Source organism: Microcaecilia unicolor, chromosome 8 (genome assembly GCF_901765095.1).
Source record: "Microcaecilia unicolor chromosome 8, aMicUni1.1, whole genome shotgun sequence".
Taxonomy (NCBI): Eukaryota; Metazoa; Chordata; class Amphibia; order Gymnophiona; family Siphonopidae; genus Microcaecilia; species Microcaecilia unicolor.
In genome coordinates this window covers 242,670,795-242,689,121 of record NC_044038.1, presented here as the reverse complement: position 1 = coordinate 242,689,121, position 18,327 = coordinate 242,670,795, and the positions used below count along the sequence as shown (strand labels likewise).

General features: G+C 40.7%; 1 protein-coding gene across 1 annotated transcript; it reads left to right on the top strand.

The window, feature by feature from the left end:
• The first annotated feature begins 3,765 nt into the window (after nucleotides 1–3,765).
• LOC115476904 (charged multivesicular body protein 4b-like) lies at nucleotides 3,766–17,455 on the top strand. The gene is made up of 5 exons (XM_030213480.1): nucleotides 3,766–3,832; nucleotides 7,600–7,777; nucleotides 9,538–9,652; nucleotides 13,757–13,883; nucleotides 16,287–17,455. Exons 1-5 carry the CDS (start codon nucleotides 3,766–3,768, stop codon nucleotides 16,349–16,351), a joined length of 552 nt encoding a protein of 183 aa, XP_030069340.1. The 3' UTR covers nucleotides 16,352–17,455.
• The last annotated feature ends 872 nt before the right edge of the window (nucleotides 17,456–18,327 follow it).

The following is an 18,327-nucleotide window of genomic DNA, read 5'->3' as shown; positions in this document are numbered from 1 at the left end:
ACCCCCCCCCCCCCCCCCCGCGTATGTCAACCTTTTGGAGTTGATACCGATCACCACAGACCTGCTTCGGGGCCTTCCCTCTGCTGGGTCCCACCTTCTGATGCAACTTCCTGTTTCACAAAAACATGCCTATCTTTTTTGAAGCTGGAGGTCATCTTACAGTGGTCTGTGTCTGCTGTGAGTAGAGGAACATTTGAATTTACATTTTTGAAAAGAAGTTCATTGTTGGCTTCTTAAGAAATTTTATTGAGATGGTTTCTGTCGAGGTTCTTATCAGTTACATTTGTTGTATTAATTTATATTTCATAGGTTAGGACCATTTTATTTAATATATATCACTCTTCATTGCCAAACCATAATAAAAGAAAAGGAAGTACAATGCTGACTACTGTAGGGAGCATTCATACAAAATACAAAAAATTAAACTATTATTCCAAAAACACACAATCACAATATACATTAGCATAGTAGATTGTGCATCGTATTGAGTTACAAATAGAATAAACATCGGAAAGTTAGAAAACATTCTTATGGTCCTTTGCCAAATGTTGATGTGCTTTGAGATTACTCGGACATGTTTTTCCTGTATGTAGTGAAATCTTTTTTAATACATTATTTTCCATTGATAAGCCTTTTAAAGTTTTAAGTATGGATGATTTCAAATGCCTCTGTATTTTCACTTCAGTTTTATATAAGAGCAGAAGAATAGCCATATTGAGTCAGACCTGTGGTCCATCTAGCCCAGCAGTATCCTGCTTCCAACAGTGGCCAACCAGGTCACAAGTACCTGGTAGAAACTCAAATAGTAGCAAGATTCATACTACTGATCCCATGGACAAGCAGTGGCTTTCCTTATGTCTATCTCAATAGCAGACTATGGATTTTTCCTCCAGGAACTTGTCCAAACCTTTTTTAAAAACCCAAATACGCTAACCAATGTTACCACATCTCTGGCAATGAGTTTCAGTGCTTAGTCGAGTGAAAAAATATTTCTCCCGTTTGTTTTAAATGTAGTACTATGTAACTTCTTTGAGTGTTCCCTAATCTTTGTACATTTTGAAAGAGTAAAAAATCAATTTATCTTTATCCAGTCTATACCACTAAGTATTTTGTAGACCTCTATCATCCCTCCTCATCTGTTTTTTTTTTCCAAGAGTCCTTACCTCTTAAGCCTTTCCTCATATGAGAGGAGTTCCATCTCCTGAATCATTTTGGTCACCCTTCTTTGAGCCTTTTCTAATTGTGCTGTATCTTTTTGGTGGCCAGAATTGCACACAATACTCAAGTTGTGGTTGCACCATGGAGCAATACAGAGGCAATACAATATTCTTTTTCTTGGCATCCTGTTTGCTTTTTTGGCCACCACCTCACACTGGGCAAAATATTTCAGTGTATTGTCTACGATGACACCTAGATCTTTTGCTTGTGTACTAAAAGGTGGATCTTAGCATCAAGTAACTATAATTCGGATTATTCTTCCCAAAGTGCATCACTTTTCATTTGTCCACATTAAATTTCATCTGCCATGTGGATGCCCAGTCTTTCAATTTCTAAGGTCTTCCTGCAGTTTTTCACTGTCCGCATGCATTCTGATAACTCTGAATCGTTTTGTATTGTCTGCAAATTTAATCACCTCACTCGTTCCCATTTCCAGATCATTAATAAATATTAAATAGCACCGGTCCCAGTACAGATCCTTGTGGCACTCCACTATTCACCCTCCTCCATTGAGGGAATTGGCCATTAAACCCTAACCTCTTTTTTTCTGGCCAGTAAGCTCCTAATCCACAGAAGGACATTTCTCCTATCCCATGACTCATTAATTTTCTCAGGAGTCTCTCATGAGGGACTTTGTCAAACGCTTTTTGAAAATGTAGATACAGTACGTCGACCGGCTCACTTTTATCCACATGTTTATTCACACTTTCAAAGAAACGAAGCATATTGGTGAGACAAAACATAAGAGAGCCAGATCCGCAGGTTTCAGACTAGTTCTTTCTATCAGCTGAAATGTTGCAGATGGGACCTGATGTAGATTTGGCTCTGTTTTGCTGTGGAAAATAAATTTGCTTTAGAGGTGGCTTGAGTATCTTACGTTTCACATCACACAGCTATACTTGCCCAAGAAATGGACTTTTAAAGCCTTGTGGTCTTCATTGTTTATTCTTTTGATAAGAACAGATGGTGAAACCTTTTTCCCAAGCCTTTGGAGTCTGTACGCTGATTGAGAAGAGAGATTAAGCTGTGCTGTTTTATCTTCAGAAGGTAGAAGGCTCTTTCAAATTGATAAACAGTGCATCAGTGTTGCGACTAGAGAAATGAATGTTTTTGTTTTTGTTTTTTGCATAAATAATCCTTTTTAAAATAAGATGTGTTTCAGCTAATGGAGATTGTTGCCAGTGTTTTAATTGCTCGACATTTATGTCTGTTAAAAATACTGCTTCATTAAAGTGCATTTGTCTAATGAATACCATATTGGCCCTATTCTGTTATATATTTGGAAGAAGATTTGTTTGGCCTTCTGGATAGGGTATTTTGAGATTGTCAGCTGTCCAGACTATTAAATTAGAGGGCCCTTGAGGCTTGGTTAATGTCGCTCAATAGATTAACAGCCTTGCAGGTTTTAATTAAACTGGAAAAATCAGGAGAGAGAGAGAGAGGCATAAGGGAGTATATTAACATTTTAATATCACTCCTCAAAGTTATTGGCTATATAAATTTTCATCTCCCTTTAAATAAAACAAAACATTTTTTTTTGTATTGTGGATTAAATTACCCTGCATTTAATTAGGAAAAATATTCCAGTGAATGTATGACCTTAATAGTTAACAAATTCTATGTTAGAGCTCAGAATTTATTGTAATGAACAGTGGGAACTGGGAGTAATTGTGTCTAAACTTAATGGTGGCCAAATAGGTAGAAAAGGTGACTGCAAAAGCCAGAAGGGTGCTTGGGTGCACTCTACCAAAACCCTCGTCCACACCCTTGTCACCTCTCGCTTAGACTACTGCAATCTGCTTCTTGCTGGCCTCCCACTTAGTCACCTCTCCCCTCTCCAATCGGTTCAAAACTCTGCTGCCCGTCTCGTCTTCCGCCATGGTCGCTTTACTCATACTACCCCTCTCCTCAAGTCGCTTCACTGGCTTCCTATCCGTTTTCGCATCCTGTTCAAACTTCTTCTACTAACCTATAAATGTACTCACTCTACTGCTCCCCAGTATCTCTCCACACTCGTCCTTCCCTACACCCCTTCCCGTGCACTCCGCTCCATGGATAAATCCTTCTTATCTGTTCCCTTCTCCACTACTGCCAACTCCAGACTTCGCGCCTTCTGTCTCGCTGCACCCTACGCCTGGAATAAACTTCCTGAGCCCCTACGTCTTGCCCCATCCTTGGCCACCTTTAAATCTAGACTGAAAGCCCACCTCTTTAACATTGCTTTTGACGTGTAACCTCTCCTTCCACCTACCCTCCTCTCCTCTTCCTCTACACATTAATTGATTTGATTTGCTTACTTTATTTCTTGTCTATTAGATTGTAAGCTGTTTGAGCAGGGACTGTCTTTCTTCTATGTTTGTGCAGCGCTGTAGCACTATAGAAATGCTAAATAGTAGTAGTAGTAATAAGGAGGAGAATGACCAGCGGGAAAAAGGAGGTGATAGTGCTCTGGTGAGAACTTATTTGGAGTACTGGGTGCAGTTCTGGATACTTCGCTTTCAAAAGGATAGGAACAGAATGCAGTTGGTTTAGAGGGTGGCCACCGAAATGGTCTCTAGTCTTGATTATAAAGCATACAAGGACAGTCTTGAAGATCTCGGTATCTGGAAGAAAAGTGAGAGAAGGGAGATATGATAGACATGTTTAAGTACCTCCGTGGTATAAACATGCAGGACGTGGGACTCTTTCAGTGGAAATGAAGCGCTGGACTAGTGAAAGGGGAGTAGACTCAGGAATAGTCCTAAGGAAGTATTTCATTACGGAAAGGGTGGTGGATGCATGGAGCATCCTCTCGGTGGAGATGCTGGAGATGAAAATGGTATTTGAATTCAAGAAATTAGTTTCTCTGTGTAAAACTAATTATGTGCAGTCTCCTAAGCCAAGGTATGTGGACTTTATTGCTAGTGCTCACCATAGTAATTGTGTCAGGCTATGTGTTTTGATTGATAACCTTTTGGAAGTACCTAGTTGGATTTTTCTTTGTTTTGTTGTTAATCCTCCCATTCCAGTAAAGTTTTGACACTTTAGCACCTGCCTTCCCCACACCCCCCTGGTGTTCTTTAACTGAGGCCAAATGGCATTTTCTGCTTGGGACAATATACTGAACTTTGATGAAAATTATCTACCAGAGAGATCTTTCAGGTTCATTATTCCAGGAACATCCAGACCAGGACGACAGTCTTCAGCAGTGGACAGAGAGGGTACAACTTGGTAATAGACTGGTCGCATCTCAATTACATTATGCTATTCTAGTCAAGTACTCAATATCTGCTGCCTTTTGATAGGCAGGTTTTATTGTGCAAATGGTACATTGATGACGTTTTTATGATCTGACAAGGTGATGAAAAACAACTGATGGATTTTTTTTTCTTCAGGGTTAAATCTCAATGATACAAATCTAAAACTTCAAATCAACCATCATAATCGGTCTTATAGCAAAAGTTTACATTTGGGCAGATAATTGATCTACTATTTGTATCTATCTTGCTAGACTAGAACTAGGTTCCCCACCACCTTACGTTTTTGGTTTAGTACTACTAATGCTGCTTGGTTGTATCCTCCACATGGACTGCCCCTTGCATCTGCACAGCACTGCCAGTGAGATTGCAGTGAATTTGAGCTGTGGGATGCAGATACAGCTCATTAATCTTGCCCTGACAGTTTGAAGAAGATTGGAGACTCAAGAAGCTCTTCCTGCACTTCTCATTCATTGAGAGCTCAGTAGCCTGTTACAGATGGTAGGAAAGCCTGTTTGCAGAGGGGGCAGCCAGGATTTGAGTCCTACAATAACTTGTGAAAACAACCCCCCAAATTTCTCCTTCACCACTTCTTGGTGCCCCCTTGTAGCATCTCTTAACTCATTGGGTCTGCTTGTGCTCCATCTGAACAGAATCGCAGCTGCTTAAAGTTTGTTCTAATCATCATACCTCCCAGTACGATGAAGAACCATGGCTTCTCCATGCAACAGCACTGCTGTCTACTCTTTACATCACTAGTCCAGGACCATGACTCCTGCTGCCCTCTACACCACCCTGGCTTCTATTCCTTTTGTTCCGTCTTGCTTACCCTTGATCGTGTGGTGATCAGGTTTGTGCCAGGGAGAGAAATGAGTCATGGGGATAGACAGGAATCCTTCATTTCCCGCACAGTTACGGCTGTTTTTTTTTTTTTTTTGCCACTTATTGGTTGGTCTCTTGCTGAGAACCATCAGACCAAGGTAGGGTGGGGAGCAGGATTAAGGCTGTAGGAGAGAGAATTGCTTCTTGCTTTTATGCACCATCACTACCTCTGTAATGTCAGATGTTGCACAGCTGTGACTGGAGAAGTAGCAGCATCGCGGGTGGTGCAGAAAACCTAAGATGTCTTCTAGAGACCTACAGAGGGTTTTTTACGCCTAGGAACTTCAGGTGGACCTGTAATCATTTTTTATATATTATTATTATTAATTACATTGTACCCCGCGCTTTCCCACACATAGCAGGTTCAATGCGGCTTACATAATAAATAGAATAACAAAGTCTTGAAGGAGAATGTTGCAAGTTGTAGTAAACGTAGTAGTGGGGTTTTGAGGATATGTAAATTGATCATGGAGAAGTAAACAAAGATAGGATGAGCAAAAGGAGAAGAGATTGGCAGGGGTAAGGAGTAGGAAGGATGGACAGGAAGAGATTGAGGAATGAGCACAAGGAGATTGTGAGACATCAAAGGTATAATAATCGTCGGGGCAGGAATCATATGGGTGGGCTTATGACCTAGTTTGTAAGTCCACTGGAATAAGTCAGCATTTTTTTAGCCCAGGTATTCCAGTGACAGTTCTCTGACTGAAATCCAGCACAAGCGTGCCCTTGAGCTAACTGGTAGGTATCACTAGAACGGACACCCTTCTCTTTCTGATTCTGGCTATATAAAATTTCTGGTTTCTATCAGAGCTTCAGCAACACAACTGTTGTTCTCCAAAGCAGGTTAGATCCCACTTCCCCTGTAAACAAAAATAAATATAAAAATTCCTTAACATTTTTTGGCTGTGTTTTTGTATTGGGAGACATCCCAGAAGGCAGTGCTGGCTTTGGATACAAGCCTTGGTACATACGCTTTCTGTGCCATTAATGTGATAGAAGAGAGGGTCAAAAGTACAAAAGACAACAAAAAACAGAAAAGCACAAAAGGGCCCTCAGAATGGAACAAAACAAGGGTTCTTTATTGTGTGGACCTGACACGGGCCGTGTTTTGGTGTCTGTACGCCTGCGTCAGGTCAGAACCAATGGGAAAAATGTTTCTTTGGTGGTTCATTTGTTCAGCGCATTTGATTAAGAAAGGCTGTTTGGTTAGTTCTGCTTCACTCTACTTATCAGTTTTTTTCAAGGATTCCCATTGGTTCTGACCCCTGACGCAGGTATACAGACACTGAAACACAATCTGTGTCGGGTCTACACAATAAAGAATCCTTGTTTTGTTCCAGTTCTGAGGGCTACTACTACTACTACTTAGCATTTTTATAGCGCTACAAGGGTTACGCAGCACTGTACAAGTTAAAACATGGGGAAGGACAGTCCCTGCTCAAGAGAGCTTACAATCTAAAGGTAACGAACTATGTAGTCAGTGTAGGTATCATGAATGGGGAAGGTGGTTAGGCACCAAAAGCAAGGGAGAAGAGATGGGCTTTGAGTAAGGACTTGAAGATGGGCAGGGAGGGTGCATGGCGTATGGGCTCGGGGAGTCTGTTCCAGGCATAAGGGCCCTTTTGTGCTTCTTTGTGCCATTAACACAGACACAAAGGTACCAGTAACAAAATGGGTTCAGGCAGTGATACCTTGACTCTTTGGTCTGATAGGTGTTTAGGAGCAGTTGGTTGATCGGTGGATATTTTACCTCCAGCTGCTGACTCAAAATGAGAAGCATCCCAAGTCATCAGTTAATCAATAATACCAAAGTGTGTTTGTTGGCCAGAACAGGATGAGTTTGGGTAGTAATTGTCTAGACAATGAACTTTACACCATACTCTTGATAGGATTGCAAACACTAGTCACCGTGCTTAAAGCCTACAACTTCTGGTAACCGCTTAAGCCTAATCTCACGCAGTTTACCTAGTTATCCTTCAGTAAAATTAACAAACTAGATAATTGAGATGTAGAAGCAACTTTGATCTAGTCTCTCCTAGAGCCCAACATCAATTGAATATTTTCATTTCAAAATGAAAATCTGGTATATCTGAAAATAGAGAGCTGTGGACTATGTGTGGATCTTAAGGGGCTTTCTTGGACTTTGTGTGCACGTGTCTTCTGATGACTGAGTCTGGGGCCATGTATATGTGTTTCCTGCCTCTTAATATGAACAGTGTGTGTGATTTGGGTGTACTCATTGTTTCTTTCTTGTTTTATCTAGCTGCTCTTCAAGCTCTAAAGCGGAAGAAGAGGTATGAGAAGCAGCTGGCACAGATAGATGGCACGCTGTCCACGATAGAGTTCCAGCGAGAAGCCCTGGAAAATGCCAATACGAACACGGAAGTGCTGAAGAACATGGGATTTGCTGCTAAAGCTATGAAAGCTGCCCACGATAACATGTATGAAATTTGTTTTTGGGAAACTATAAGGACCATTACGGGACAGCATTGCCCTTGTGGTTTATTTTTTTTTTGGGGGGGGGGGGAGGTTAATGTGCAGTTTTCTGTTTTTTGTGTGTGTTTTTTAATATCTTTGCAATGCCTTCCCTACTTAAATTTTGTGTCATTAAGGAACCATCATGTGCAAACTCATATACTTGTGGAGTTAAAAATCAACCCTTATTGCTATGATTTGTTTTCTTTTACTGCAAGTTATTGCTTGTAGCCAGTCAAAAATGCTATTTTATATAAGAAGTACCTTTCCTCACTTTTTTTATACTTCTCACAGAACACAATATTTGTTTTGTGCTACTTGTCCGTGGATAGTTTTAGTTTTACATTATTAATATTACAGCAAGCATAAACCTGAATCAGAAAATAGTTTGCTGCAGAGGAAAGAAAAACAAAATGTATCAAAACCTCATAAGGACCAAGTAAAAATCAGGGGAGACTAGGAGAAAACTCCTCTAAAACTAGAAAAATCTAAAGAACAGAAACCAGCAGTATCAATTTGAGTGAGAGAAACTGATCCTCCTCTGACACAATAACCGAATGGAGAGGATACTAAGCACTGGAACTAGATGTCATCTAGTTTCCCAAAAATGTTTCAAGTGAGCAGGGTCCAGGAAAACTGAAGGGTTTTTTTTTTTTGTTTGTTTTCCCTTCAGCTATCACTATATATTTACATTGGAATTGGAGGGAAAAAGAAGTCCCTCCATGTGTGGGGATAGTTAATTTGTTGCATATATTATATATTTATTTAGATTTTGCTCCCACCTTTTTCAGTAGTAGCTCAAGGTGAGTTACATTCAGGTACTCTGGATATTTCTCTGTCCCAGGAGGGCTCACAATCTAAGTTTGTACCTGAGGCAATGGAGGGTTAAGTGACTTGCCCAAGATCACAAGGAGCAGCAGTGGGATTTGAACCAGAAACCTCTGGATTGCAAGACTGGTGCTCTAAAAACTAGGCCACTTCTCCACTAGCAACATTCCATGTAGAATCTCAAATAGTAACAACATTCCAGAATCTCAAACAGTGGCAACATTCCATGTAGAATCTTCAATAGTAGCAATATTCCATATATTTAGATTTTGCTCCCACCTTTTTCAGTAGTAGCTCAAGGTGACTTACATTCAGGTACTCTGGATATTTCTCTGTCCCAGGAGGGCTCACAATCTAAGTTTGTACCTGAGGCAATGGATGGTTAAGTGACTTGGCCAAGATCACAAGGAGCAGCAGTGGGATTTGAACTGGACACCTCTGGATTGCAAGACTGGTGCTCTAACCACTAGGCCACTCCTCCACTCAACCCCACTATTAGGTATCGGGAAAATGTCTGTAAACCTAGTTTATGCAGATTTTGCTATTCGCTTTGAATCTTGATAGAAGCAGGCTGTAAAAATTGCCTCCCATCACGTCACACACAAACTGCTGGGGGACGGGGTTAGCTTTCAAGAGCTATTAAAAAGAAAAAAAAAAAATCACTTGTTTGGGGTGTTTTCGAGCAACCCTTGCATTTTTTTGTGTAACAAAAGTGATGCCCCAGCATGAGGCATTACTGATTATAAAATGGTGTTTAAGGCGTCTTATCCCAGGATTAACATGAACTGCTTGCTGTATGACTGAAAAAATTGGTCGCATTTTGAAAGTGTGTTAATAATCCCCCACTGTTTTCTAGTGGATTTGGCTAATTGTGGTATGTCTGCTTTTCTCTGTCCAGGGACATTGATAAAGTCGATGAACTTATGCAAGATATTGCAGATCAGCAAGAGTTGGCGCAGGAGATTTCCGATGCCATTTCAAAGCCTGTAGGATTTGGCGAGGACTTTGATGAAGTAAGAGGTTCATGTTCTTCTGTGTTTTATGTTGCATTTGAACTATTAGGACTTGCGGTCGATTCTAACAATTCCAGAGCTCTCCTAATGATTCACCACCCCGAAATGTTGAGCAGCGCTAGAGCTGAGGTTTCTACCCCTCTTAAGTGCAGGATGTACCCAGCAATAGTTCATAACACCTCACAGTTTCCATAGCTTTTCCATCCCAGGAAGTGAAAGAGAAGATGCAAGGACTGAATTCATGTTTTCTGCATGGCAGTGAGTCACTGGGCCAGCCAGGGTGTCTTCAAATGCAGGATTATTAGTATTGTTAACTAAATGAGACCTACTAGTATTCTTCAGCCACCATAGATGGGGACCCCTTCTATCTCAATTAGAGTGGCCTTTGCCACTGATGCTATGGTGGATGAACGTTCCTTGGGTTACTTGTCCAAGATTTTCCCTCGTTAACACCCTACGAGGTTTAGCTCCGGCATTCCAGTGACAGTCTTCTGACTGAAATGGAGCAGAAAAGCGTGCGCTTGAGTGATGGCTGGGACTCCCTGCATCCTATTATCCCTGGCTGAGGAACCTACAGCTGCTGCCTTTTGCTGTGATGTGACAAGTAGCAGGAGTTTATCGCTATAAGTCTTAACAAACGAGCAATGCCTGTTCAAAGTGGTTTACGAAATCACAGTCATAAAACGCATCTAACAAATTCATTAATAGCCTGTGTTTTAAAACCCCCTTCAGAAAGGTGACATGTTAGTAGTACATCAGGTTGTAAAAAGCCATGTCTTCAGCAATTTCTTGAACTGGTAACTGTTGTCCCGTCTGTCTGCCTCGGAAAGACACTTCACTGTGTAGGCAACATCACCAAGAACGTTTTTGATCTGAGCCTTTTGCCCTTCGTTTAGTGATGGAATTTCTAACAGCAGGTTCTGACTTGATTTTAAACGCCTCTTTGGAATGTACTTTTTCAAATTAGCATTCATATGGACCAGACAACTGTTTTTCAGTGCATTAAACATTAGTAATAACATTTTAGCTAGCAACATAAATGAGGTATTTTCATATTTTGGTCTGCCACTGAATTCTTCACCAATTGTACTTGACGTATCCACGTTTTGGGCAGACCTGATAAACTCGCTGCAGTAATCAAGTGAAGATAAAACAAAACCCGTAACAGTTTGCAGAGCCCCAAAGGCCAAATAAGGTTTCAATCCATGTCAACATCATTTTCTCACTACCTCTGATATTGGACCTTACAGTCATATTGTCCTTGTAATGTGTCTTGGTTAATAAATGCCATTTTCCAGTGGCCTCTGATAAAGTGGTGAGTGAATTGCAGGGAAAGCTTCAGAAACTGACATCGGGGTAATCTCTGTATAATAATTTGTCAGTACCTGAACAGAACAAGCTGACTTTAAGTTCTTTAACTGTGCAGCAACTGGATATTAAATAGGTGTATAGTTTAATAAATGAAAATGAGTTTTAACAAGTACAGCTTGGAAGTCATAGAGCAGCATCAAAGAGGTCAGACGTGTTATCACATGTCTACTTAAATAGGGTTCCCTTAATCGGATCATGTGTGCATGTGAAGAGATGAAGGTTCCTGAGCAAGAAGGCAAATTATATTCTTCAAGCTCCCCCCCCACACACCTCCTTCTGCCACAGTGTTCATATCAAATCGACTGTAGCTACCTGGCACTTATGATTCTTATGACAACAAACCCCTTTTTTCTGTTGTGTTTTTTTTTTTTAAAGAGGTTAAGAGCGACTGAAGCAGCTTGTGGATAGTGATGAAGAGAAATGCTGCACCAGTAAAATTCCTGAATACTCCTCCATTTACAAAACATACGAAACCTGTGACCAGTGCTTAGCCTTCAGGCTTCATCTTGCTGGAAGATGGACGAGGGCTGGAAGTGCAATGGGTCTTATTCCTGTTTGTTTACCAGCCTGGAATATCACTTTGCTTTGCACAGTCAGTTTCAAAATGTGTTTTCAGCGTATACAGAACAGTTTGAAGGGCAGTACATCAGGTATTAAAGTAAACATTTGTGGAATTTGGTTCAGTTCTGCTCTTCCAAGACTACATTGATACCCTGTTGGTAAAATCAGAAGTGAAGTGTAGCTTTTTTGGGGGAGGGGGTGATTATTGGCAAAGCAAGCGTTAGCTCAGTTACATCTAGTAAGACAGATTCATTATTTTCTGTCCATGCAAAAGTTTAAAAGGATTCTGGTGATGTCAAAATCCAGAGGAACCCAGAGATGGAAATGTTTCTTTGCTTCATTTCAGATCTAGTATTAAACACAGAAACGGAGCAAATTGAAGGCAGACAGACTATATGGCCTATCCGGGCTATCCATTTATGTCATCTACTATACTCTCCTATGTGCTTGCCCATGCTTTCTTCACCACCTCCATTGGAAGGCTGTTCCAAGCATCCGCCGCCATTTTTGTAAAGCAGTATTTCCTCGGGTTACTCCAGAGTCTGAACCCTTTCACCTTCATCCAATGCCCCCTCATTCCAGAGCTTCCTTTCAGTTGAATCACTTCCTGTGCATTTATGCCGTAGGTATTTAAATGCCTCTGTCATATTCTCCTTCCCTGCCTTTCTTCCAAGGTAGACATGTTAGGTCTGTGCCCATATGCTTTATGACGAAGACCACTGACCATTTCAGTAGTCGCCTTCTGGCCCGACTCCATCTTTTTGATGGTGTCGGTCTCCAGAACTCTACACAGTATTTTAAGTGAGGTCTCATCAGAGACTTATACAAAGGCATTATCACCTCCTTTTTCTTGCTGGCCATTCCTCTCCCTCTTCATCCAAGTATCCTTCTAGCTTTTGCCATTGCCTGTTTGATCTTATGGTTTTAGAAAATGTAGGCCGGCTGACATTTTATCTTTCCTCCAAGCCTGTCAAATGTGAAAGGACTGTTGTGTCTGGGTTGCATTGCAAGTGGTCTGAGAGCATTGCCCGCACTTGCACTGACTCTCTGCACAGCTCCTAGAGAACGTGACATGACTAAAATCACCAAAACAGAATATGAGGTTTTAATGAATTCTGTTAGAGCAAACAATTGAAGGCCATATTTCCAATGCGACTAATATGGACAGCGGAGTTTTGAAATAAGCCCATCAATTTGTAATACAATAGTCCAAACCCCATTAAAAAAGTTACAGAAGTTTAAAATGTAACTCTTTCAGACTGTTCAAAATTCTGCTGCACAATTAATATTCCGCCAAAGTCGCTATGCCCATATCAGCCCTCTTCTGGAGTCACTTCACTGGCTCCCTATCCGTTTCCATATACAATTCAAGCTCCTCTTATTGACCTATAAGTGCATTCACTCTGCTGCCCCTCACTACCTCTCCACCCTTATCTCTCCCTACACTCCTTCCCTAGAACTACATTCACTAGGCAAATCTCTCCTAATTGCACCCTTCTCCTCCATCGTTAACTCCAGACTCCGTTCCTTTTATCTCGCCACACCTTATGCCTGGACTAAACTTCCTGAGCCATTGCGTCAAGCTCCTCCCTGGCCGCCTTCAAATCCGGGCTTAAGGCCTACCTGTTTGATGCTGCTTTCAATTTCTAACCTGTCACCTGCTCGTAACCTTTATCTTGTCTTCTTCTCTTCAATAGCCCCTTCCCTATGTGTCCTATCTGTCTGTCCTTCCCTTATCCCGTATTTGTCCTGTCTGTCTGTCCTGATTTAGATTGTAAGCTCTTTTGAGCAGGGACTGTCTTTTCTTTATGTTCAGTTGTGAAGCGCTGCGTACGACTGGTAGCGCTATAGAAATGATTTGTAGTAGTAGTTTATAGACCAGTGACATGAAAAATCAACCATTCTCAAAATTTTGCATCTGCAGCGTTAAATCATGTTTTCCCAGACATGATCACAGATGAGGCCTAATGTCTCAGGTTGTTCTGTAGCTGTCTGGCAGCTGGTTTCTCCTTGGGCGGCTTCCACACTTCAGCTTAGACAGTACATACGTATATATTAGTGATTTTTTTTTAAACTGCAGCACAATTATTTTTCCAATTTCACTGGAATGTCTTGTCCCAGGACTTTTACTTGCTATGTATGTTTCATGAAACGTTGTCTTTCTGATTTCAGGATGATCTAATGGCAGAACTAGAAGAGTTAGAACAGGAGGAACTGGACAAGAATTTGTTGGAGATTCAAGGTCCAGAGACTGTACCATTACCAAATGTCCCGTCTGTGTCACTACCTGCCAAACCGGGTAAGCAGTGCATCTGCGTGGTTAAACCTCACCGTTCTTAAACAAGTGTGACTGAGACTGGTAACCTTTCCAAACATGGTTTGCATTTCATAGACACACATGGCTGCTGCTTTTGCTTATTTGATTACGTTCATATAATTAAGGAAATTAGGTCACTGTGACCATTTTCAAAATTCGCTTTAGCTGCTTTGTCAATTGGTAGCATCCTCTTCAAACTTGTTTACACAGTCTCAAATTGTGGGTAATTTCCTTCTCTGAGATACAACGGGTTCTGCTTAAAAACTGGATATATACATGCTCTCCCTGTCTCTCCACTAATGTTTCTTAGGTACGTTGTTAATAGTACCTCAGGAATAGAAGTAATTAAAAGCTTCATCCGCGAAATAATTTTCAGATCCTGTACAAAGGAAACTTATGTTGTTAGATTTGCTTCATTCGACTGATACAAGGCAAATCTATACAGTAAGGTTATATATTGAACTTAGAGAAAAATGCCAGCTGCCGTTTCCAATTTTAAATGTTTGTAGTGCCCATCTGTGAACTCTTTAGGAAACAGACTCCAATCTGATAAACAAAACCCCATTGAAAGTAGCCAAGCTTCAAGTATTCCTGATGTCAGGAGCTCGTTTTGATTTCACACATTTTTCGTTTATATCCTGCTGAATTCTGCTTCCCAGTCAGAAAAAAAGTTCTCAAGTTAATGCTCTGTTGTCAAGGGCCCTATTGCAGGTTTGTGAAGTTAAGGACAAATTCTTTGAGAGTTGGATATCTTTCCGCTAAAGATGTTCATGTCTCCAAAGAAGCAGAGAGCCAGTTAGGGAGGTGGGTAAAAGGTTAAAAGATAAAATAAGAACAAAACTGCCAGCCGATGATGTTGCTTCCTACTTACTGTACACCACCTTGAGTGAATTCCTTCAAAAAGGTGGTAAGTCAATAAATACCAAGTGAAAGATCATACTGGGGTCCAAAGCTTGATCTCTGGACATGAAAAGTCACCCCGATGGCTGGGCTAGATAGAAGGGGGAAAAGGAGGCCCTATCGTAGGCCAGTTCTTATTGTGCTGGAAGCCTAAAAGCGCAAAGGGAAAGTCAGACCCATAAAAGACCCTTGAACAATAAAGGGGAAAGGAAGGGAATTTGGATTTGACTCACTGCTTTTTATCCATAGTAATTCAAGTATTATTTTAGTCCTATTACTAGGATTCAGTTTGCCATTTCCAAGTTTATCGCATTGGTTGTGTTTATGCTTCTGTTTGGTCATGTTACTATAGCTGTGCAGTAAAATGAATAAAGTAACTTAACTTCGAGTACAGTTGGTCTTTTCCTGTTCCCTGAAGAGCCAAAGGAAAGTTAAATGGTTTGGCCAAGACCCCAGGGAGTGGCATTAGGATATGAACCTAGCTTTTATGGTTCTTAGGCCGTTACTTACTCCTCTACCAGCCTAGAGATGATTTAAAGTCTATTCCTGCCTCAAGATGGCTGAAGGCTGTGATTTGTTTATTGCAAAGAATCGTTTGCTTCTCAGGAGGCAGCACTCATGGGTCTTGGGCATGACATTCAAAGAGTTATTTTAGAGGTACCAGTTGACATTAGACAGAGCTGTAAAAGGAATTAGTCTACCTTCTCTTGACCATGTAAGTGTTGCTGTGATTTCCAGTATTAGGTATCAATAGAAATCAAACGAAATAAAACATGGAAAAGAAAATAAGATGATACCTTTTTTATTGGACATAACTTAATACATTTCTTGATTAGCTTTCGAAGGTTGCCCTTCTTCCTCAGATCGGAAATAAGCAAATGTGCTAGCTGACAGTGTATATAAGTGAAAACATTCAAGCAATACAATGACAGTAAAATACTATTGGAGATTCTACATGGAATGTTGCCACTATTGGAGATTCTACATGGAATGTTGCTATTCCACTAGCAACATTCCTGCGCAGGCTTCTGTTTCTGTGAGTCTGACGTCCTGCACGTACGTGCAGGACGTCAGACTCACAGAAGCAGAAGCCTGCGCGGCCACATTGGTGATCTACAAGGGCCGACTTCTACATGGAATGTTGCTAGTGGAATAGCAACATTCCATGTAGAATCTATAGAAATCAAACAAAATAAAACATGGAAAAGAAAATAAGATGATACCTTTTTATTGGACATAACTTAATACATTTCTTGATTAGCTTTCGAAGGTTGCCCTTCTTCCTCAGATCGGAAATAAGCAAATGTGCTAGCTGACAGTGTATATAAGTGAAAACATTATTAGGTAATAAGGCTAATGAGGTATCCTGATAGTTCTCTGTTTGGATGCCCCTCCCTAAGCATATGTGTGGGCAGCTGGGCTAAAGGACAGAAGGATGAAAACCAAATTTTCTTCTACTGAACAATTATAATTGTTCTTTTCTAGCCAAGAAGAAAGAAGAGGAGGAGGATGATGATATGAAGGAGCTGGAAAACTGGGCTTCGGTTTAACTGCCAGAAGAGCTTTTGGCTTCTGTACAGAAACACATAGACTCTTGTCACTGTTGCTGTGGATGTACATAGTGGGGGAGGGGAGGGAGGAGGGAGGGGAAAGCATTAAGCAAATGTCTTTATCTCTTCTTTTTAGCCCCAAGCAGTGAGCCTGCATTGCTGAATCCTGTAAAGCATGACCTGCTAAAAATAAAACGGAGGACTTCTGATTGCACTTTTTAATGCCGGATTTCTGTAAAATGATGGAAGATGTTATGTACTTAAAAAAACACATTTTTTCCCTACATATATTTATAAATATGTATTATGGATATATGTGTGTATGTATATGGATATATATTTGTGTGTGTGTGTATATATATAAACACGTACATACACGCACTTTTTTCAAAGATACCAGCCTATGACTTATTGACATATTTTCTCCAGTTTTAAAAGAAGTGTATTCTCTGTGTATGAGCATCAATATTTCCCCTCTCCCATTCGAAAATATTACTGTTGGTTCGTTATTTCTGCAGATTTGGTGAGAGCAGTGACCCTCATTGGTTAATGGCGGTGAGATGTCGGTTGTCAGGTCCAGGGAGTAGCAGCTTGCGACTGTTGCTGATACGGCTGCTCCCAGGACCTCAGAACGAATTGCTTGTGACCTGATCTTAACGGTCAGGTTTCTACTGCTACACCACCTTATTTGCAAGTATTGCACAGGTCACACTTTCTTTTAATTCAACTACAATAGACACATTTCTGAAAAGACTGATGTGCATTGGAATAGATCTGTAAGCTTCTCGCGATCTGAGAGGGAGAAGTTTTATGCTTTTGTTTGTCTGTGCTATAATTTGTTTTCCGTTGAAGCTTGTAGGAGAATCATCTGATCCACACTAAATGTGCCTGTTTCATGCCAACTCTGTAAGAAATCATCTGAAATTGGACAAATGGTCCTTGGCAACATAAGAAAAGGATTTTTGTCTTCTAGGTGTGAAGAGTGTGTGTTTGGAGTTTTTTTTTGGGGGGGGGAAACCTATAAATGCAGTGCCCTTTGCTGTCAGGTGCATTTTAGTAAGATGGAACTGGTTTGCACTTTCCATTAAATGTTAATTTTTCATATTTTGTCTGTTTTTACTATTTTGTCCTAAGTTTCATGAAACAATAAGGGTCAATGAGCATATGTATTGAGTTAGTGTAGTAAAGGGGTGGCTGGCTTTTGAGAGCTGTGCCTTCATCAGGCCAGTGAAGAGATTTATTTATTTATTTAGATTTTGCTCCCACCTTTTTCAGTAGTGAGTTACATTCAGGTACTCTGGATATTTCTCTGTCCCAGGAGGGCTCACAATCTAAGTTTATACCTGAGGCAAAGGAGGGTTAAGTGACTTGCTCAAGATCACAAGGAGCAGCAGCGGGATTTGAACTGGCCACCTCTGGATTGCAAGACTGGTGCTCTAACCACTCCTCCGTCCTGAAGAATCTTGTTAGTCTTTGGGGTTTTACATGGAATATTGCTACACTTTGAAATTCTGCATGGAATCTTGTTATTCTTTAGAATTCTAGAAACTTTATTTATTTAGATTTTGTTTACACCTTTTTTAGTAATAGCTCAAGGTGAGTTACATTCAGGTACTCTGGATATTTCTCTGTCCCAGGAGGGCTCACAATCTAAGTTTGTACCTGAGGCAGTGGAGGGTTAAGTGACTTGCCCAAGGTCACAAGGAGCAGCAGTGGGAGTTGAACCGGTCACCTCTGGATTGCAAGACTGGTGCTCTATTGTATGGTTATGGTGAGTTTTATATCCAAGATGCGTAGAACATGGCTGATAATAGATGAAAGCCAGATTCTTAAGACCTTTGAGCTATTTGTCATCTTTATTTAGTCTTCTTCATTTCAAATGTTTTGCATTTTCTGTAGCTTTGAAAATTACCTTCAAGTACCCGGATTTATGGGGTCCTTGAGAGTGCTCTTCCCTTTAAATGTTGACTCACTAT